The 24,210-nt window shown below is 39.3% G+C and overlaps 1 protein-coding gene across 1 annotated transcript in view; it reads right to left on the bottom strand.

Moving 5' to 3' along the window:
- The window catches only part of MTMR9 (myotubularin related protein 9), a 90,256-nt gene that overhangs the window by 19,850 nt on the left and 46,196 nt on the right, over positions 1 to 24,210 (bottom strand). The window contains exons 7-8 of the mRNA XM_065879155.1: positions 3,499 to 3,640; positions 1,475 to 1,695 (exon numbers count right to left, since the gene is read on the bottom strand). Of these exons, the coding sequence (XP_065735227.1) occupies positions 1,475 to 1,695; positions 3,499 to 3,640 (363 nt within the window). The remainder of the gene's footprint in view (positions 1 to 1,474; positions 1,696 to 3,498; positions 3,641 to 24,210) is intronic.

The raw sequence follows: 24,210 nt of genomic DNA on the forward strand, positions 1-24,210 counted from the left end.
GGGGAACCCTGTCCCCCATCCTGAGCAGTAAGCTAAAACACCTTTGTTTAGCTCCCAGGAAACATCCTGACCAGGCCCACCTGTGACGGACTGCAAGGAGGAAGAAATGAATGCATCCCCTCCAGAGTCTGGCAGGAACCAGGAAACATTTGCAACAACTTATCACCTTGTTTTTTTTCTTTTTCTTTTTTAACTTTACCTCCTTACCTCCCCCTCTTTGTTTTATAAAAGAAACTAGCATCCAAACCCAGGCAAGATGGTTCTTTGGGACACTAGTCCACCATCTTCCCGGTCTGCTGGCTTTCTGAATAAAGTTGCTATTCCTTGCCCCAACACCTCGTCTCTCGATTATTGGCTTGTCGTGCAGCAAGCAGTACAAGCTTGGACTCGGTACTAATAAGACATTTTATCTTGAGCAAGTTAGTCCTCTCCCAACTCCATATATTATCAGAGAAAACACTTAGAGCAAATACCCTTGGGATACAGGAGAACCAGTGCAAATTATAAACAAATCATTAAATCAGTCAAACTGTTCATATGAATCACGTGTGGCTGCAGTAACTATAGCCAAAGCACAGTGAGAAAACTGTGGTGACACAGAACTTTCTAGAGCAAATAGTTCTAAATTTTTCCCTACTTCTGAAGACAAGAATCTGCAAGAAACTCTAAAGTTGAAATATCTGCCAATTCAGCTTTAAGTAAAAAACATGTATTGCTCTATGTTCTTGAATTTCAAACAGGTAAAGATGCAATAATTCTATTCTTTTATGAAAACTGTTAATTGTTTAAATTTATTATTCAACTAACTGATGCCAGGTACCAGCCCAGGGACAAACCCTGCCTCCCACCCAGAGGAAGCCTTTAGACTGTACCCAAATGAGAAGATTACCAGTTAAGCATCTTTAATGATCATTCTGATATGAATCTTCTAATTAAACCTATAAACTTGATGGTGTCTGGGTTATGAAGTAAGATCCTAACTCTGGGCCTGAGGACAGTTTCTTGGTATAAGAGAGAAAACTCTAGAGCAGGAGTAGGAAGACCTGTACTACAGCCATACTTTTGGTGACCAACAGGCTGTGTGCTTCCTGGACAAGTCATTCACTTCTCTGGATAATAACCTTCCTAATCTATCATAATGCATGGAGGGTAGAATTGAATTATATGTTAAAGCTTCTTCCAGATGTAAGATACTATGCTCCTATATAAGGAGAGTAACATTTTAATGGTTGCTCAATTGTTCAAAGCTTTTTAATCAGTGTATGAACTAATTTTAATCAAATAGAACAAAATCTAGGATATGCTCTCACCTAGCATGTGATAGGCTCACAATAAATTAGGTAATTTAATTTATACTAACTGTAACCTCTTCCATCTTATAAATAACATTAATGTAGAACCAAATCCTGGTCTCTTTTAGGAAATGACCAAAACAGCTAAAAATAAAATGGCCCCCACGTAAGCAGGTACCTACCTTTCACTTTCATTGTTGCCCAGAAATGTTCCAAACTGTGAGGCATATGCATGCTCAAAGAGCATGATGAGGAGATTCTCATTAAATTCAAATGAACAAGGGAACTGACGAAGTATCTGCCACACACTGTCCAAGAAGAGAAGGAATACAGGCGACTCCCACTTCTGCTTACTATTACAATAGGCCGACTGTGCACAGCGCTGCTGGAATGGGTGACCAGCCTGAGAAAAGAGGGAAATGCAGCAGTCATATCCTAGTGAGATCATACTGTAGCACATTATTAACAAATTTCACACAGTTGCAACAGAACTATTAAATGGAACATCATATAATTTGGGTGGCTGCTCTTTAATGATTTCTTGATTTAAGACAATCTTCACCAACTAAGGAAAAAGACAAGATTTCCAAATACTTAACAAGGGTATATATACAGTTAGCCATAACGTCTGCAGTTGGTCTTGGAATATCAAATAGAAGAATAATGAACTTCAGTAATAATAAGCATAAAATCTTTCTAGGTCTGTAAAATCTGGAGCAAAGTCAAAGAACATAAGCTCTTCAGGTATAAAACAGGACAGCTATCCCCTTCTATCCATCCAAAGCACTGTAGACTACTGTAAGCTAAGGAAGCCTCACCACTAAATGCAGACAGATATGGGTTCTCATAGACAAATTTTTATCAGGTTACTCCTGATAGTAAGTCTTTAATTACATAAGAAAGTTACTGTCATGATTACATCTGTATGAATGCCTTTATATTAGAGACAAAGCTGTCTTTAGTTTCCCCCTCCCCCCAGGAAGAACTAGAAGAGTCTGTTATCTACTGACCAAAGGAAATTTAAGAATCATTTGGCTCTCTGGCCCACCCAGAACCTGAGTACTGACCTTATCCCCCCAAATCACACCCTTCTAGGTATTTCATATACATGCTTTATCTTTGGGTCCTCGTGCTATTTTATCTGACAAAGATAATGCCAGGAACATGAATGGGATTTTGACGCCCATGAAAATGGTAATATATAAACAAATCAATCATACTCATTTGTTTGTTTGCTATGCATCGCAAGGAATGTAGCTGAATAAGATCTGCACCAAATATTTAGGATGGTCTGACTTAAACAGAGATAAAGGTCAGCTGTCAGGGTGGGTAGACATGGTAAACATAACAGAATTAACACATAATAAAGCTGAATTGTAACTAGAAGGGCCAGAAGTGATTTTCTCCAGAGATACTTCCTTTCAAGATATATCTAAACATTTGTTTTCAATCACAATTACACACTAAGTTACATGCTGTATATATATTTAAATTAACCTCTGGCATGAAGGATTTCCATCTATTTTATGAGACCTTTATTTTAGCTGTCCTTCAGCATTACATAGGACAGCACTGCGTTGTGTCCTAGGGATAAACAGCTGAATTGGGTGGGCAAGGTTCCCTGAACTCAAAGAAGTCGCTATATCTGAGTCTAGTTCAGGAAACAAGGTGTGAGGAAAATGGATCAATTTTTTCTGTGAAGGATGTTAAGGTCCCAGAGTCTTCATGAAAGTAGAGGTATTTAGCTGGGTCTTACAGGATGAGAAGGATTTCACCTGGCTGAGGAAGACGACAGGACAGAGATGAGCAGAAGGTAGAAAGCACTAAAGCACATGCCTTGTATCTACAAGTCCCCACTCCTCCTTCCCCCCTTGTTTACATCTTTTATCTCTAGCAAGACTAAGTTCTGTGAGACAAGACCATGTTTTACACATTCTTTGTGTTTCCCCTATAGGTAACAAGGTACAACTAATAACGTTTGTTAGGGGAATGAAGTGCCAAATGAGCAATATAAGCGAAGCGGGAGACGGAAATTGAGAGGCAGTCAAGCTTACAGGCATTTATTAAGAGGAAGAGAGATTTACTGTCCCCCAGAAAATTAAACATCTGAATCAATCAGAATTTCACATATTATATCCATTCCCACAAACCAGGATCAAACATCAATTATGAGCAGTTCCTCTGTGGACAAAATAGCTTTTCTCACCTGAAGCCACTCTCTCTCTATCAAGGCCTCAAAGCCCCGGATGGTCCTGCTTCTTGGCTCCAAGATAATCTGGGCCAGGGAGGTAACCTGGAGTGTGGAATCAGTTCCTTCTGTTCCATGAATCAGTATGGATGCTCCTTCCCTGGTAGGAAAATTCAGAGGACAAATGGGACACTCCTGACATGGTCAACCAACTCTGTTAATAATAAACATTTCTTGAGTGTAACAATAAACATTTCTTGAGTATAACAGTTGAAAGTCTTTTGCATTCTGCTCTGTCCAGTAGGTTTAGAGTCTAAATGAGGTACATGAAGACAGCTTCCCTTGGGGAAAATATAAAACTGTAAGTCCCAAATTTCATAGGACAAGAACCCATTTACATTATAACAAATTTCATAAAACCGTTTCCTGAATGTTTTCTTCCTTTACAAAACCAGAAAGCAGACCTCATCACATTCACTAGATGCTGACCTTTTCTGCTTTAATATAGTTAACTAAAGCCTTTTCTCATCAAGCCTAGAAACACACAAAGTTATCTTTCTGTATCTCTCTGACCTTGATTCTACCTTTCCACCATCAGTTTACTGTAAGGATGCCTTCATAAACCATAATGAATCTGGGAAACAAGTCCTAAACCACACTTTGAGAAACATGAAAACAGGAAGAAAAATTTTTAAATATTATATATAAAAGTGTCAGGGGGTTTCCCTGGTGACGCAGTGGTTGGGAGTCGCCTGCCGATGCAGGGGACACGGGTTCGTGACCCGGTCTGGGAGGATCCCACATGCCGCAGAGCGGCTGGGCCCGTGAGCCACAGCCGCTGAGCCTGCGCATCCGGAGCCTGTGCTCCACAACGGGAGAGGCCACAACAGTGAGAGGCCCGCGTACCACAAAAAAACAATAACAAAAAAGTGTCAATCTAGGGACCACCCTGGTGGCACAGTGGTAAAGACTCCATGCTCCCAATGCAGGGGGCCCAGGTTCGATCCCTGGTCAGGGAACTAGATCCCACATGCATGCCACAACTAAGAGTTTGCATGCCACAACTATGGAGCCCACATGCTGCAACTAAGAAGCCAGCAACCCACAACTAAGGAACCCATAAGCCACAATTAAGGAGTCCACATGTTGCAACTAAGCAGCCGGCAAGCCACAACTAAGGAGCCCACAAGCCACAACTAAGGAGTCCGCCTGCTGCAAATAAGACCCAGCACAACCAAATAGACCCAGTGCAACCAAATAAATAAATTCCTTAGGGCGAAAAAAAAGTATCACTCTAGAAAGTCAGTGGCAATGATACCACTATACACTCTGTAGGTGGTTCCCAGGACCCCATTATTCTAAAGAGTGGGAGGAAACACCAGAAACTAAACCACATTTTCTCCCCTCCCCTTCTTCTACCTCTTTTTATTGAAATGACAGTGAAGGAAATTGTGGAAAAAAGGAAAATAAGCTCACCACTTTCCCATAAAAGTTTTATGTTTGGCTACTGTTAATTCTTTTCTCATGTACAGATATACTTTACATAGCCGTAATGAAGGTAATTTATTATTTCCACTTTTATTATAAACATTTTCCCATGTTTCTATGTCATCTATAAAAGTATTGTATTAATGGTTACATAATATTCTATTCAGTGATGAACTACAATTTACTTAATCCTATAGTTGGACATTCAGGTCACTGCCAATTTTTGTTATACTTTAGATGGTGTACTTAGCTTTTTGTCTTCTGCTGAATTATTCTAGAGTTCTTAATTTGAAAATAAGACTCCCTGATGTTCACCTATGGTTAAGTTAACAACCTCATTCTCAGGATGAAATCTAATGACTAGACTGAAGGGTATGAGCAAATGTTTTCAGGCTTTTGATATATATTAGATGTATATCCTAGTTATCTGTGGTATACTCTAAATTTAATTCAATTAATTTAAGGTCTATTTTTACATTTTGAGTGTTGTAAGGGCAGATTTTTATGGAGGTATAACTAATGAGCTAATATACATCAAAAAAGGGAACTCAAACATGGCAAAATAAACCAAAACCTTCAATTCTCCTAGGAGTGTGTAAGTCCCTGTTTGTTTAAGGTAGCCCAAACTAAACAAAGGTGGAGATAGATAGAAAACACTGTTCTGCCCCTGGGATTACATTCATCTGCATCACCTCTTATTATGGCTGAAAACTCAGACAACATGGTTATAAGGGTTTATGACAATTCATGTTTCATAAGCAAACAAAGCCTCTGTACTCATCATGTAAGGGGAAATATTTTTAACTTAGGTTAAAAAATCCCAAACCCTTGAGCTTCCCTGGTGGCGCAGTGGTTGAGAGTCCGCCTGCCGATGCAGGGGACACGGGTTCGTGCCCTGGTCCGGGAAGATCCCACATGCCGCGGAGCGGCTGGGCCCGCGCATCTGGAGCCTGTGCTCTGCAACGTGAGAGGCCACGGCAGTGAGAGGCCCGCATACCGCAAAAAGAAAAAAAAAAACCCAAACCCTTAATATATACATCTTATCATTCTGTATTATTTATTTCTCTGCCACAGAACCTAGGTCTTTAACTCCCATATTTTATAAGATAAATGGGCTTCCCTTTTTTTTTCTTTATTTTTTTGGCTGCATCAGGCCTTAGTTGCGGAATGCAGAATCTTTTCTTTGTGGTGCGGGCTTCTCTCTAGTTGTGGCGTGTTGGTTTTCTCTCTCTAGTTGTAGCACGTGGGCTCCAGAGTGAGTGGGCTCTGTAGTTCGCGGCACATGGGCTCTCTCATTGAGGCGCGCGAGTTCAGTAGCTGTGGCATGTGGGCTTAGTTGCCCAGCAGCAAGTGGGATCCTCCTTCCTCGACCAGGGATCAAACCTGTCTCCCCTGCATAGGAAGGTGGATTCTTTACCACTGGACCACCAGAGAAGTCCCTACACCAGGAATCCCAGGGAATCCTGATTCATGGCACTTGGTGGCCCTGTGGTAAGTTGCTAACTCACCACATGATCTTAAGCAACCTGTTCTATTATCAATTTCTCGTTATTTTTAAAATTACATATATATTTCCCTAATTTGGAAGCATCAATAAAACAAAATCTCAAAGAAAAGTGCCATCCAACTATGTGGGGGGGGGTGACAACACTTCTACCTACCTACTGTTTCAGTGGGAATTCCCTTCTTAAAAAGGGCATTCTAACAGAGGGCAGACAGCAGAAGCAAGAAGAACTACAATCCTGCAGCCTGTGGAACAAAAACCACATTCACAGAAAGATAGACAAGATGAAAAGGCAGACAGCTATGTACCACATGAAGCAACAAGATAAAACCCCAGAAAAACAACTAAATGAAGTGGAGATAGGTAGCCTTCCAGAAAAAGAATTCAGAATAATGATAGTGAAGATGATCCAGGACCTCGGAAAAAGAATGGAGGCAAAGATCAAGAACATGCAAGAAATCTTTAACAAAGACCTACAAGAATTAAAGAACAAACAAACAGAGATGAACAATACAATAACTGAAATGAAAACTACACTAGAAGGAATCAATAGCAGAATAACTGAGGCAGAAGAACGGATACGTGACCTGGAAGACAGAATGGTGGAATTCGCTGCTGTGGAACAGAATAAAGGAAAAAGAATGAAAAGAAATGAAGACAGCCTAAGAGACCTCTGGGACAACATTAAACACAACAACATTTGCATTATAGGAGTCCCAGAAGGAGGAGAGAGAAAGGACCCAAGAAAATATTTGAAGAGATTACAGTTGAAAACGTCCCTAACATGGGAAAAGAAATAGCAACCCAAGTCCAGGAAGTGCAGCGAGTCCCATACAGGATAAACCCAAGGAGAAACATGCCGAGACACATAGTTATCAAATTGGCAAAAATTAAAGACAAAGAAAAATTATTAAAAGCAGCAAGGGAAAACCGACAAATAACATACAAGGGGACTCCCATAAGGTTAACAGCTGATTTCTCAGCAGAAACTCTACAAGCCAGAAGGGAGTGGCATGACATACTTCAAGTGATGAAAGGGAAGAACCTACAACCAAGATTACTCTACCCAGCAAAGATCTCAGATTCGATGGAGAAATCAAAAGCTTTACAGACAAGCAAAAGCTAAGAGAATTCAGCACCTCCAAACCACCTCTACAACAAATGCTAAAGGAACTTCTCTAAGTGGAAAATACAAGAAAAGGACGTACAAAAACAAACCCAAAACAATGAAGAAAATGGTCACAGGAACATACATATTGATAATTACCTTAAATGTGAATGGATTAAACGCTCCAACCAAAAGACACAGGCTTGCTGAATGGATACAAAAACAAGACCCATACATATGAAAGTGAGGGGATGGAAAAACATATTCCATGCAAATGGAAATCAAAAGAAAGCTGGAGTAGCTATACTCATATCAGATAAATTATACTTTAAAGTAAAGAATGTTACAAGACACAAGGAAGGACACTACATAATGATCAAGGGGTCAATCCAAGAAGACATAACAATTATAAATCTATATGCATCCAACATAGGAGCACCTCAATACATAAGGCAACTGCTAACAGCTATAAAAGAGGAAATCGACAGTACCACAATAATAGTGGGGGACTTTAACACCTCACTTACACCAATGGAGAGATCATCCAAAATGAAAATAAATAAGGAAACAGAAGCTTTAAATGACACAATAGACCGGACAGATTTAATTTATATTTATAGGACATTCCACCCAAAAACATCAGATTACACTTTCTTCTCAAGTGCGCACAGAACATTCTCCAGGATAGATCACCTCTTGGGTCAAAAATCAAGTCCAAGTCAATTTAATAAAACTGAAATCATATCAAGCATCTTTTGTGACCACAACGCTATGAGATTAGAAATGAATTACAGGGAAAAAAATGTAAAAAACACAAACACATGGAGGCTAAAAAATACATTACTGGGAGGAAGATGGTGGAAGAATAAGATGCAGAGATCACATTCCTCCCCACAGGTACACCAGAAATACATCTACATGTGGAACAATTCCTACAGAACACCTACTGAACGCTGGCAGAAGACCTCAGACCTCCCAAATGGCAAGAAAATCCCCACATACCTGGGTAAAGCAAAAGAAAAAAGAATAAACAGAGACAAAAGAATAGGGATGGGACCTGTACCAGTGGGAGGGAGCTGTGAAGGAGGAAAGGTTTCCACACACTAGGAAGCCCCTTTGCGGGCGGACACTGGGTGGCGGAGGGGGGAAGCTTTGGAGCCACGGAGGAGAGCACAGCAACAGGGGTGCGGAGGGCAAAGCAGAGAGATTCCGGCACAGAGGATCAGTGCCGACCAGCACTCACCAGCCTGAGAGGCTTGTCTGCTCACCCACTGGGGCAGAGCACAGGGAGAGGACTGGGGTTGGCGGCGTGAACACAGCCTGCAGGGGGTTAGTGCACCACGGCTAGCTGGGAAGGAGTCCGCAAAAAGTCTGCAGCTGCCGAAGAGGCAAGAGACTTTTTCTTCCCTATTGTTTCCTGGTGCGCGAGGAGAGGGGATTAAGAGCGCTGCTTAAAGGAGCTCCAGAGACGGGTGCGAGCTGCGGCTAACAGCACGGACCCCAGAGACGGGCATGAGATGCTAAGGCTGCTGCGGCCACCACCAAGAAGCCTGTGTGCGAGCACAGGTCACTATCTATACCTCCCTTCCGGGGAGGCTGTGCAGCCCGCCACTGCCAGGTCCCGGGATCCAGGGACAACTTCCCCGGGAGAACGCACGGCACGCCTCAGGCTGGTGCAATGTCCCACAGGCCTTTGCCGTCGCAGGCTCGCCTGGCATCCGCACCCCTCCCTGCCCCCAGCCTGAGTGAGCCAGAGCCCCTGAGTCAGCTGCTCATTTCACCCCGGCCTGTCTGAGCGAAGAACAGACACCATCCAGCGACCTACACACAGAGGCAGGGCCAAATCCAAAGCTGAACCCCAGAAGCTGTGCAAACACAGAAGAGAAAGGGAAATCTCTCCCAGCAGCCTCAGGAGCAATAGATTAAAACTCCACAATCAACTTGGATCTGTGGAATACCTGAATAGACAATGAATCATCCCATATTGACGAGATGCACTTTGAGAACAAGATTTATTATTGTTTCCTCTTTTTGTGAGTGTGTATGTGTATGATTCTGTGTGAGACTTTGTCTGTATAGCTTTGCTTCCACCATTTGTCCTAGAGTTCTATACATCTGTTTTTTGTTTAATTTTTAAAAAAACTTTTTTCTTAATAATTATTTTTTATTTTAATAACTTTATTTTATCTTACATTGTTATTCTTTCTTTCTTCTTTCCTTTCTTTCGTTTCCTTCCTCCCTCCCTCCCTCCCTCTCTTTCTTTCTACTTTTTCTCACTTTCATTCTGAGCTGTGTGGATGAAAGGCTCTTGGTGTGGCAGCCAGAAGTCAGTGCTGTGCCTCTGAGGTGGGAGAGCCAACTTCAGGACACTGGTCAACAAGAAACCTCCCAGCTCCACATAATATCAAATGGCGAAAATCTTCCAGAGATCTCCATCTCAACACCAGCACCCAGCTTCACTCAAAGACCAGCAAGCTACAGTACTGAACATCCTATGCCAAACAACTAGCAAGACAGGAACACAACCCCACCCATTAGCAGAGAGGCTGCCTAAAATAATAATAAGTCCATAGACACCCCAAAACACACCACCAGACATGGACCTTCCCACAAGAAACACAAAATCCAGCCTCATCCACCAGAACACAGGCAAGAGTCCCCTCCAGCAGGAAGCCTACACAACCCACTGAACCAACCTTAGCCACTGGGGACAGACACCAAAAAAAAACGGGAACAACAAACGTGCAGCCTGCAAAAAGGAAACCCGAAACACAGTAAAATGAGCAAAATGAGAAGACAAAAAAACACAGCAGATGAAGGAGCAAGATAAAAACCCACCTGACCTAACACATGAGGAGGAAACAGGCAGTCTACCTGAAAAAGAATTCAGAATAATGATAGTAAAGATGATCCAAAATCTTGGAAACAGAATAGACAAAATGCAAGAAACATTTAACAAGGATTTAGAAGAATTAAAGATGAAACAAGCAACAATGAAAAACACAATAAATGAAATTAAAAATACTCTAGATGGGATCAATAGCAGAATAACTGAGACAGAAGAACGGACCTGGAAGATAAAATACTGCAAATGACTACTGCAAAGCAGAATAAAGAGAAAAGAATGAAAAGAACTGAGGACAGTCTCAGAGACCTCTGGGACGACATTAAACACACCAACATTCCAATTATACGGGTTCCAGAAGAAGAAGAGAAAAAGAAAAGGACTCAGAAAATATTTGATGAGGTTATAGTTGAAAACTTCCCTAATATGGGAAAGGAAATAGTTAATCATGTCTAGGAAGCACAGAGAATCCCATACAAGAAAAATCCAAGGAGAAACACGCCAAAACACATATTAATCAACTAACAAAAATTAAATACAAAGAAAACATATTAAAAACAGCAAGGGAAAAACAACAAACAACACACAAGGGAATCAGCATAAGCTTAACAGCTGATCTTTCAGCAGAAACTCTGAAAGCCAGAAGGGACTGGCGGGACATATTTAAAGTGATGAAGGAGAAAAATCTAAAACCAAGATTACTCTACCCAGCAAGGATCTCATTCACATTTGATGGAGAAATTAAAAACCTTTAGAGACAAGCAAAAGCTGAGAGAGTTCAGCACCACAAAACAAGTTTTACAACAAATGCTAAAGGAACTTCTCTAGGCAAGAAACACAAGGAAAAGACGTACAATAACAAACCCCAAACAACTGAGAAAATGGGAATAGGACAATACATATCGATAATTACCTTAAATGTAAATGGATTAAATGCACCCACCAAGAGACACAGACTGGCTGAATGGATACAAAAACAAGACCCATATATATGTTGTCTACAAGAGACCCACTTCCGACATAGAAACACATAGAGACTGAAAGTGAGGGGATGGAAAAAGATATTCCACGCAAAAGAAAATCAAAATAAAGCTGGAGAGTAGCAATTCTCATATCAGACAGAATAGACTTCAAAATAAAGACTATTACAAGAGACAAAGGACACTACATAATGATCAAGGCATCGAACCAAGAAGAAGATATAACAATTGTAAATATTTAGGCACCCAACATAGAAGCACCTCAATACATAAAGATAATACTAACAGCCATAAAAGAGGAAATCAACAGTAACACATTCATACTAGGAAACTTTGACACGCCACTTTCAGCAATGGACACATCATGAAAAATGAAAATAAATAAGGAAACACAACCTTTAAAAGATACATTAAACAAGATAGACGTTACGGATAGTTATAGGACATTCTATCCAAAAACAACAGAATACACATTTTTCTCAAGTGCTAATGCAACATTCTCCACAATAGATCATACCTTGGGTCACAAGTCAAGCCTTGGTAAATTTAAGAAAATTGAAATTGTTTCAAGTACCTTTTCCGACCACAAGGCTATAACTCTAGATATCAATTACAGGAAAAGAGCTGTACCAAATACAAACACGTGGAGGCTATACACTACTTAATAACGAAGTGATCACTGAAGAAATCAAAGAGGAAATCAAAAAACACCTAGAGACGAATGACAATGGAGACACGACGACCCCAAACCTATAGGATGCAGCAAAAGCAGTTCTAAGAGGCAAGTTTATAGCAATACAATCCTACCCTAAGAAACAGAAAGCATCTCGAATAAACAACCTAACCTCGCACCTAAAGCAAATTTAAAGAGAAAGAAGAACAAGAAAACCCCAAAGTTAGCAGAAGGAAAGAAATCATAAACATCAGATCAGAAATAAATGAAAAAGAAATGAAGGAAACAATAGCAAAGATCAATAAAGCTAAAAGCTGGTTCTTTGAGAAGATAGACAAAACTGATAAACCATTAGCCAGACTCATCAAGAAAAAAAGGGAGAAGACTCAAATCAATACAATTAGAAATGAAAAAGGAGAAGTCACAACTGACAGTGCAGAAATACAAAAGATCATGAGAGATTACTACAACCAACTCTATGCCAATAAAATGGACAGCCTGGAAGAAATGGACAAATTCTTAGGAATGCACAACCTGCCAAGACTGAATCGGGAAAAACAGAAAATACGAACAGACCAATCACAAGCACTGAAATGGAAACTGTGATTAAAAATCTTCCAACAAACAAAAGCCCAGGACCAGACGGCTTCACAGGCGACTTCTATCAAACATTTAGAGAAGAGCTAACACCTATCCTCCTCAAACTCTTCCAAAATATAGCAGAGGGAGGAACACTCCCAAATTCATTCTACGAGGCCACCGTCACCTTGATACCAAAACCAGACAAGGACGTCACAAAGAAAGAAAACTACAGGCCAATATCACTGATGAACATAGACGCAAAAATCCTCAACAAAATACTAGCAAACAGAGTCCAACAGCACATTAAAAGGATCATACACCATGATCAAATGGGGTTTATTCCAGGAATGCAAGGATTCTTCAGTATACGCAAAACAATTAATGTGATAAACCGTATTAACAAACTGAAGGAGAAAAACCATACGATCATCTCAATAGATGCAGAGAAAGCTTTGACAAAATTCAAAACCCTTTTATGATAAAAAAAACCCTGCAGGAAGTAGGCATAGAGGGAACTTTCCTCAACATAATAAAGGCCATATATCACAAACCCACAGCCAACATCATCCACGATGGTGAAAAAATGAAAGCATTTCCACTAAGATCAGGAACAAGACAAGGTTGTCCACTCTCACCACTCTTATTCAACATAGTTTTGGAAGTTTTAGCCACAGCAATCAGAGAAGAAAAGGAAATAAAAGGAATCCAAATCGGAAAAGAAGCAGTAAAGCTGTCACTGTTTGCAGATGACATGGTACTATACACAGCGAATCCTAAAGATGCTACCGGAAAACTACTGGAGCTAATCAATGATTTTGGTAAAGTAGCAGGATACAAAATTAATGCACAGAAATCTCTGGCATTCCTATAAACCAATGATGAAAAATCTGAAAGTGAAATCAAGAAAACACTCCCATTTCCCACTGCAGCAAAAAGAACAAAATATCTAGGAATAAACCTACCTAAGGAGACAAAAGACCTGTATGCAGAAAATTACAAGACACTGATGAAAGAAATTAAAGATGATACAAATAGATGGAGAGATATACCAGGTTCTTGGATGGGAAGAATCAACATTGTGAAAAGGACTCTACTACCCAAAGCAATCTACAGATTCAATGCAATCCACAGATTCAATGCAATCCCTATCAAAATACCACTGGCATTTTTCACAGAACTAGAACAAAAACTTTCACAATTTGTATGGAAACACAACAGACCCCAAATAGCCAAAGCAATCTTGAGAACGAAAAACGGAGCTGGAGGAATCAGGCTCCCTGACTTCAGACTATACTACAAAGCTACAGTAATCAGGACAGTATGGTACTGGCACAAAATCAGAAAGATAGATCCAGGGAACAGGACAGAAAGCCCAGAGATAAACCCACGCACATATGGTCACCTTATCTTTGATAAAGGAGGCAGGAATGTACAGTGGAGAAAGGACAGCCTCTTCTGTAAGTGGTGCTGGGAAAACTGGACAGGTACATGTAAAAGTATGAGATTAGATCACTCCCTCCACCATACACAAATATAAGCTCAAAATGGATTGAAGACCTAAATGTAAGGCCAGAAACTATCAAACTCTTAGAGGAAAACATAGGCAGAACACCCTAAGACATAAATCACTGCAAGATCCTTTTTGACCCACCTCCTAGAGAAATGGAAATAAAAACAAAAATAAACAAATGGGACCTAATGAAACTTCAAAGCTTTAGCACAGCAAAGGAAACCACAAACAAGACCAAAAGACAAACCTCACAAGGGGAGAAAATATTTGCAAATGAAGCAACTGACAAAGGATTAATCTCCAAAATTTATAAGCAGCTCAGGCAGCTCAATAACAAAAAATCAAACAACCCAATCCAAAAATGGGCAGAAGACCGAAATAGACATTTCTCCAAAGAAGATATACAGACTGCCAACAAACACATGAAAGAATGCTCAACTTCCTTAATCATTAGAGAAATGCAAATCAAAACTACAATGAGATATCATCTCAACCAGTCAGAATGGCCATCATCAAAAAATCTAGAAACAATAAATGCTGGAGAGGGTGTGGAGAAAAGGGAAGCCTCTTGCACTGTTGGTGGGAATGTAAATTGATACAGCCACTGTGGAGAACAGTATGGAGGTTCCTTAAAAAACTACAAATAGAACTACCATGTGACCCAGCAATCCCACTACTGGGCATATACCCTCAGAACACCGTAATTCAAAAAGAGTCATGTACCAAAATGTTCACTGCAGCTCTACTTACAATAGCCCAGACTGGAAACAACCTAAGTGTCCATCATCGGAAGAATGGATAAAGAAGATGTGGCACATATATACAACGGAATATCACTCAGCCATACAAAGACACGAAATTGAGTTATTTGTAGTGAGGTGGGTGGACCTAGAGTCTGTCATACAGAGTGAAGTAACTCAGAAAGAGAAAGACAAATACCGTATGCTAACACATATATATGGAATCTAAGAAAAAAAATGTCATGAAGAATCTAGATTTAAGACGGGAATAAAGACACAGACCTACTAGAGAATGGACTTGAGGATATGGGGAGGGGGAAGGGTAAGCTGTGACAAAGCGAGAGAGAGGCACGGACATATATACACTACCAAACGTAAGGCAGATAGCTAGTGGGAAGCAGCCGCATAGCACAGGGAGATCAGCTCGGTTCTTTCTGACAGCCTGGAGGGGTGGGATAGGGAGGGTGGGAGGGAGGGAGACGCAAGACGGAAGAGATATGGGAACGTATGTATATGTATAACTGATTCACTTTGTTATAAAGCGGAAAGTAACACACCATTGTAAAGCAACTATGCTCCAATAAAGATGTGGAAAAAAAAAAAAAGAAAGAAAATTGAAACTGTATCGAGTATCTCTTCCGAGCACATCGCTATGAGACTAGATTATCAATTACAGGAAAAGATCTGTACCAAATACAAACACGTGGAGGCTAAAAATACACTACTTAATAACGAAGTGATCACTGAAGAAATCAAAGAGGAAATCAAAAAACACCTAGAGACGAATGACAATGGAGACACGACGACCCCAAACCTATGGGATGCAGCAAAAGCAGTTCTAAGAGGCAAGTTTATAGCAATACAATCCTACCTTAAGAAACAGAAAGCATCTCAAATAAATAACCTAACCTCGCACCTAAAGCAAATTTAAAGAGAAAGAAGAAAAAGAAAACCCCAAAGTTAGCAGAAGGAAAGAAATCATAAACATCAGATCAGAAATAAATGAAAAACAAATGAAGGAAACGATAGCAAAGATCAATAAAGCTAAAAGCTGGTTCTTTGAGAAGATAGACAAAACTGATAAACCATTAGCCAGACTCATCAAGAAAAAAAGGAGAAGACTCAAATCAATACAATTAGAAATGAAAAAGGAGAAGTCACAACTGACAGTGCAGAAATACAAAAGATCATGAGAGATTACTACAACCAACTCTATGCCAATAAAATGGACAACCTGGAAGAAATGGACAAATTCTTAGGAATGCACAACCTGCCAAGACTGAATCGGGAAAAACAGAAAATACGAACAGACCAATCACAAGCATTGAAATGGAAACTGTGATTAAAAATCTTCCAACAAACAAAAGCCCAGGACCAGACGGCTTCACAGGCGACTTCTATCAAACATTTAGAGAAGAGCTAACACCTATCCTCCTCAAACTCTTCCAAAATATAGCAGAGGGAGGAACACTCCCAAATTCATTCTACGAGGCCACCGTCACCTTGATACCAAAACCAGACAAGGACGTCACAAAGAAAGAAAACTACAGGCCAATATCCCTGATGAACATAGACGCAAAAATCCTCAACAAAATACTAGCAAACAGAGTCCATCAGCACATTAAAAGGATCATACACCATGATCAAATGGGGTTTATTCCAGGAATGCAAGGATTCTTCAGTATACACAAAACAATTAATGTGATAAACCGTATTAACAAACTGAAGGAGAAAAACCATACGATCATCTCAATAGATGCAGAGAAAGCTTTTGACAAAATTCAAAACCCATTTATGATAAAAAAAAAACCTGCAGGAAGCAGGCATAGAGGGAACTTTCCTCAACATAATAAAGGCCATATATCACAAACCCACAGCCAACATCATCCACGATGGTGAAAAAATGAAAGCATTTCCACTAAGATCAGGAACAAGACAAGGTTGCCCACTCTCACCACTCTTATTCAACATAGTTTTGGAAGTTTTAGCCACAGCAATCAGAGAAGAAAAGGAAATAAAAGGAATCCAAATCGGAAAAGAAGAAGTAAAGCTGTCACTGTTTGCAGATGACATGGTACTATACACAGCGAATCCTAAAGATGCTACCAGAAAACTACTAGAGCTAATCAATGATTTTGGTAAAGTAGCAGGATACAAAATTAATGCACAGAAATCTCTGGCATTCTTATTCACCAATGATGAAAAATCTGAAAGTGAAATCAAGAAAACACTCCCATTTACCACTGCAGCAAAAAGAACAAAATATCTAGGAATAAACCTACCTAAGGAGACAAAAGACCTGTATGCAGAAAATTACAAGACACTGATGAAAGAAATTAAAGATGATACAAATAGATGGAGAGATATACCAGGTTCTTGGATGGGAAGAATCAACATTGTGAAAAGGACTCTACTACCCAAAGCAATCTACAGATTCAATGCAATCCCTATCAAACTGCCACTGGCATTTTTCACAGAACTAGAACAAAAACTTTCACAATTTGTATGGAAACACAACAGACCCCAAATAGCCAAAGCAATCTTGAGAACGAAAAACGGAGCTGGAGGAATCAGGCTCCCTGACTTTAGACTATACTACAAAGCTACAGTAATCAAGACAGTATGGTACTGGCACAAAAACGGAAAGATAGATCCAGGGAACAGGACAGAAAGCCCAGAGATAAACCCACGCACATATGGTCACCTTATCTTTGATAAAGGAGGCAGGAATGTACAGTGGAGAAAGGACAGCCTCTTCTGTAAGTGGTGCTGGGAAAACTGGACAGGTACATGTAAAAGTATGAGATTAGATCATTCCCTCCACCATACACAAATATAAGCTCAAAATGGATTGAAGACCTAAATGTAAGGCCAGAAACTATCAACTCTTAGAGGAAAACATAGGCAGAACACTCTAAGACATAAATCACAGCAAGATCCTTTTTGACCCACCTCCTAGAGAAACGGAAATAAAAACAAAAATAAACAAATGGGACCTAATGAAACTTCAAAGCTTTTGCACAGCAAAGGAAACCACAAACAAGACCAAAAGACAAACCTCACAAGGGGAGAAAATATTTGCAAATGAAGCAACTGACAAAGGATTAATCTCCAAAATTTATAAGCAGCTCAGGCAGCTCAATAACAAAAAAATCAAACAACCCAATCCAAAAATGGGCAGAAGATCGAAATAGACATTTCTCCAAAGAAGATATACAGACTGCCAACAAACACATGAAAGAATGCTCAACTTCCTTAATCATTAGAGAAATGCAAATCAAAACTACAATGAGATATCATCTCAACCAGTCAGAATGGCCATCATCAAAAAATCTAGAAACAATAAATGCTGGAGAGGGTGTGGAGAAAAGGGAAGCCTCTTGCACTGTTGGTGGGAATGTAAATTGATACAGCCACTGTGGAGAACAGTATGGAGGTTCCTTAAAAAACTACAAATAGAACTACCATGTGACCCGGCAATCCCACTACTGGGCATATACCCTCAGAACACCATAATTCAAAAAGAGTCATGTACCAAAATGTTCACTGCAGCTCTATTTACAATAGCCCGGACTGGAAACAACCTAAGTGTCCATCATCAGAAGAATGGATAAAGAAGATGTGGCACATATATACAACGGAATATCACTCAGCCATACAAAGACACGAAATTGAGTTATTTGTAGTGAGGTGGGTGGACCTAGAGTCTGTCATACAGAGTGAAGTAACTCAGAAAGAGAAAGACAAATACCGTATGCTAACACATATATATGGAATCTAAGAAAAAAAATGTCATGAAGAATCTAGATTTAAGACGGGAATAAAGACACAGACCTACTAGAGAATGGACTTGAGGATATGGGGAGGGGGAAGGGTAAGCTGTGACAAAGCGAGAGAGAGGCACGGACATATATACACTACCAAACGTAAGGCAGATAGCTAGTGGGAAGCAGCCGCATAGCACAGGGAGATCAGCTCGGTTCTTTCTGACAGCCTGGAGGGGTGGGATAGGGAGGGTGGGAGGGAGGGAGACGCAAGACGGAAGAGATATGGGAACGTATGTATATGTATAACTGATTCACTTTGTTATAAAGCGGAAAGTAACACACCACTGTAAAGCAACTATGCTCCAATAAAGTTTAAAAAAAAACGAACAATACGTTACTAAATAACCAAGAGATCACTGAAGAAATCACAGAGGGAATCATACATACCTAGAGACAAAAGACAATGAAAACTCGATGATCCAAAACGTATGGGATGCAGAAAAAGCAGTTCTAAGAGGGAAGTTTACAGCTATACAAGCCTACCTTAAGAAACAAGAAAAACCTCAAACAATCTAAGCTTTCACCTAAAGGAACTAGAAAAAGAAGAACAAACAAAACCCAAAGGTAGCAGAAGGAAAGAAATCATAAACATCAGAGCAGAAATAAATGAAGTATAAACAAAGAAAACAACAGCAGAGATCAATAAAACTAAAAGCTGGTTCTTTTATAAGATAAACACAATTGATAAACCATTAGCCAGACTCATCAAGAAAAAAAGGGAGAAGACTCAAATCAATAAAATTAGAAATGAAAAAGGAGAAGTTACAACAGACACCGCAGAAATACAAAGCATCCTAAGAGACTACTACAAGCAACTCTATGCCAATAAAATGGACAACCTGGAAGAAGTGGACAAATTCTTAGAAAGGTATAACTTTCCAGGCCGGAACCAGGGAGAAATAGAAAATATGAACAGACCAATCACAAGTAATGAAATTGAAAGTTTGATTAAAAATCTTCCAACAAACAAAAGTCCAGGAGCAGATGGCTTCACAGGTGAATTGTCAAACATTTAGAGAAGAGCTAACAGCCATCCTCCTCAAACTCTTCCAAAAAACTGCAGAGAAGGAACACCCCGAAACTCTTCTAAGAGACCACCATCACCCTGATTCCAAAACCAGACAAAGATACTACAAAGATAGAAAATTACAGACCACTATCACTGATGAATATAGATGCAAAAATCCTCAACAAAATACTAGCAAACAGAATCCAACAACACACTGAAGGGATCATGCTCCGTGATCAAGTGGGATTTATCCCAGGGATGCAAGGATTGTTCAGTATACGCAAGTCAATCAATGTGATACACCATATTAACAAACTGAAGAAAAAAAACCATATGATCATCTCAATAGATGCAGAAAAAGCTTTTTACAAAATTCAACACCCATTTATGATAAAAACTCTCCAGAAAGTGGGCATAGAGGGAACGTACCTCAACATAATAAAGGCCATATATGACAAACCCACAGGAAACATCATTCTGAATGGTGAAAAACTGAAAGAATTTCCTCTAAGATGAGGAACAAGACAAGGATGTCCACTCTCGCCACTCTTATTCAACATAGTTTTGGAAGTTCTAGCCACGGCAATCAGAGAAGAAAGGGAAATAAAAGGAATAAAAATTGGAAAAGAAGAAGTGAAACTGTCATTGTTTGCAGATGACATGATAGTATACATAGAGAATCCTAAAGATGCTACCAGAAAACTACTAGAGCTAATCAATGAATATGGTAAAGTTACAGGGTACAAAATTAATGCACAGAAATCTCTTGCATTCCTATACAGTAATGATGAAAACCCTGAAAGAGAAATTAAGGAAACACTCCCATTTACCACTGCAACACAAAGAATAAAATACCTAGGAATAAACCTACCTAGGGAGACAAAAGACCTGTATGCAGTAACCTATAAGACACTGATGAAAGAAATTAAAGATGATACCAACAGATGGAGAGATATACCATGTTCTTGGATTGGAAGAATCAATATTGTGAAAATGACTCTACTACCCAAAGCAATCTACAGATTCAATGCAATCCCTATCAAATTACCAATTGCATTTTTTACGGAACTGGAACAAATAATTTTAAATTTTGTATGGAAACACAAAAAGCCCCGAAAGCAGCTGAGGGAAAAAAACGGAGCTGGAGGAATCAGACTCCCTGACTTCAGACTGTAGTACAAAGCTTCAGTAATCAAGACAATATGGTACTGGCACACAAAAAAAACACATAGATCAATGGAACAAGATAGAAATCCCAGAGATAAACCCACACACCTATGGTCAACTAATCTATGACAAAGGAGGCAAAGATATACAATGGAGAAAAGACAGTCTCTTCAATGAGTGGTGCTGGGAAAACTGGACAGCTACATGTAAAAGAATGAAATTAGAACAGTCCCTAACACCATACACAAAAATAAACTCAAAATGGATTAGAGACTTAATGTAAGACCGGACACTATAAAACTCTTAGAGGAAAACATAGGAAGAACACTCTTTGACATAAATCACAGCAAGATCTTTTTTGATCCACCTCCTAGAGTAATGGAAATAAAAACAAAAATAAACAAATGGGACCAAGTAAACTTAAAAAGCTTTTGCACAGCAAAGGAAACCATAAACAAGACGAAAAGAGAACCCTCAGAATACGAGAAAATATTTGCAAACGAATCAACGGACAAAGGATTAATCTCCAAAATATATAAGCAACTCATGCAGCCCAATATTAAAGAAACAAACAACCCACTCAAAAAATGGGCAGAAGACCTAAATAGACATTTCTCCAAAGAAGATGTACAGATGGCCAAGAAGCACATGAAAAGCTGCTCAACATCACTAATTATTAGAGAAATGCAAATGAAAACTACAGTGAGGTATCACCTCACAGCAGTCAAAATAGGTATCATCAGAAAATCTACAAACAACAAATGCTGGAGAGGGTGTGGAGAATAGGGAACCCTCTTGCACTGTTGGTGGGAATGTAAATTGATACAGCCACTACAGAGAACAGTATGGAGGTTCCTTAAAAAACTAAAAATAGAATTACCATATGACCCAGCAATCCCACTACTGGGTATATACCCAGAGAAAACCATAATTCAAAAAGACACATGCACCCCAATGTTCATTGCAGCACTATTAACAACAGCCAGGTCATGGAAGCAACCTAAATGCCCATCAACAGACAAATGGATAAAGAAGATGTGGTACATATGCACAATGGAATATTACTCAGCCATAAAAAGGAATGAAATTGAGTCATTTGTTGAGATGTGGATGGATCTAGAGACTGTCATACAGAGTGAAGTAAGTCAGATAGAGAAAAACAAATATCGTATATTAATGCATGTATGTGGAACCTAGAAAAATGGTACAGATGAGCCGGTTTGCAGGGCAGAAGTTGAGACACAGATGTAGAGAACAAACGTATGGACACCAAGGGGGGAAAACCACGGGGGGTTGGGAATGGTGGTGTGCTGAATTGGGCGATTGGGATTGACATGTATACACTGATGTGTATAAAATTGATGACTAATAAGAACCTGCTGTATAAAAAAACAAAACAAAACAAAACAAAAAACTAATACTGAAGTTTGTTTGGGTTATTTGTATGGAAATATGTTAATATAAATGTTTCAGACATTACATGAAATTTCTAAAAATCTTATATGTTCTGGTATAATGTTTTAAGTCATAATTCTAGTTATTACTTTAAAATGTACATCTCAGAAATAACTAAATTTCCTTGTCAATTGCATTATTATGAACTTTCATCAAATCTTTAACCGTGGTCATTTTTAAGTCTTTTGTCATTTACAGACATTTCTGGGTGTACTCTGATGCTTTTTCAAAAATGTTCCTTTAAAAGAATTTCATCTTCAAGGAATTCATGGAAAAGACTCTGACAAGTACAGGTTTCTGGTAACTGACTATACTTCTGAACTGAATGAATAAGCAGTTTCAGAACTCTAATGGAAAACTGACGAATTCATAAAAGTGCTAACAAAAGATCAAGATGAAAAAAAATTAATTACATGGGACTGAGTGAACTGATGAGGATGATTATAATTTTTGTGACTTTGTGTTTGAATAAAAAAGAAAAAATGTTAATACAAAAAGGTAAATGATCTGTAATGTGCTTGGAAGCGTCAAAAAGTAGACGAATTAATGGATCAGATGAATAAATGGAAAAAGACGTCATAAAAAAAAAGAACAATGCATGTATGAAAACGGGATCCTAACATCATCATTAATTAAATTGTTCCATCATATCTAAGAATGCATGCTACTGTCTATGTAAATTTTTTGTAGTCAATATCCTTTTTTCAAAGCTGAGAACAACTGAATCTTCTTGATGACTTAAGGAAATAACAAAAGTACGCATTTTCTTCTCGGGTTTGATAATTTAGCCAGTTCTCTCGCCAGTATCTGTAAATGTGTGGTCGACACATTAACAATTGCTGTCCTGATTATATTGTCTGACTATACTGTCTAATTAATGTTGAATCTAAAATTTTTACTTACAGAGCTTCATATAGTACTAAAACGTCTACCTCAAGCCCAAGTCACAGCTTCTGGCTTGTCACTTATGACATGTCTTTGTGGAAATATTACAATTAACCCCTCAGTGTGCTGGAAAAACTGGACAGATACATATAAAAGAATGAAATTAGAACATTCCCTAACACCATATACAAAAATAAACTCAAAATGGATTAAAGAGCTAAATATAAGACCAGATACTATAAAACTCTTGGAGGAAAACATAGGCAGAACACTCTTTGACGTAAATCACAGCAATATCTTTTTCAATCCACCTCCTACATTAATGAAGATAAAAACAAACGGACACAGCAGTGTAAAGCAACTATACTCCAATAAAAAAAAAAAAAAGATAAATGGGACCGAATAAACTTAAAAGTGGGACTTCCCTGGTGGCACTGCTGTTAGGGATCTGCCTGCCAATGCAGGGGACACGGGTTCAATCCCTGGTCCGAGAAGATCCCACGTGCTGCGGAGCAACTAAGCCCATGCGCAACAACTACTGAGCCTGCGCTCTAGAGCCTCTGAGCCACAACTACTGAAGCCCGCGTGCCTAGAGCCCGTGCTCCACAACAAGAGAAGCTACTGCAATGAGAAGCCTGCACACCGCAATGAAGAGCAGCCCCCACTCGCCGCAACTGGAGAAAGTCTATGTGCAGCAAAGAAGACCCAACGCAGCCAGAAAAAAAAACTTAAAAGCTTTTGCACAGCAAAGGAAACCATAAACAAAATGAAAAGAAAACCCACAGAATGGGAGAAAACATTTGCAAACGAAGCAACTGACAAGGGATTAATCTCCAAAATATACAAACAGATGATGCAGAAAACAACCCAATCAAAAAATGGGCAGAAGATATAAACAGACATTTCTCCAAAGACATGCAGATGGCCAAAAAGCACATGAAAAGTTGCTCAACATCG

Source organism: Phocoena phocoena, chromosome 6, assembly GCF_963924675.1.
Source record: "Phocoena phocoena chromosome 6, mPhoPho1.1, whole genome shotgun sequence".
In the NCBI taxonomy this organism is placed as follows: domain Eukaryota; kingdom Metazoa; phylum Chordata; class Mammalia; order Artiodactyla; family Phocoenidae; genus Phocoena; species Phocoena phocoena.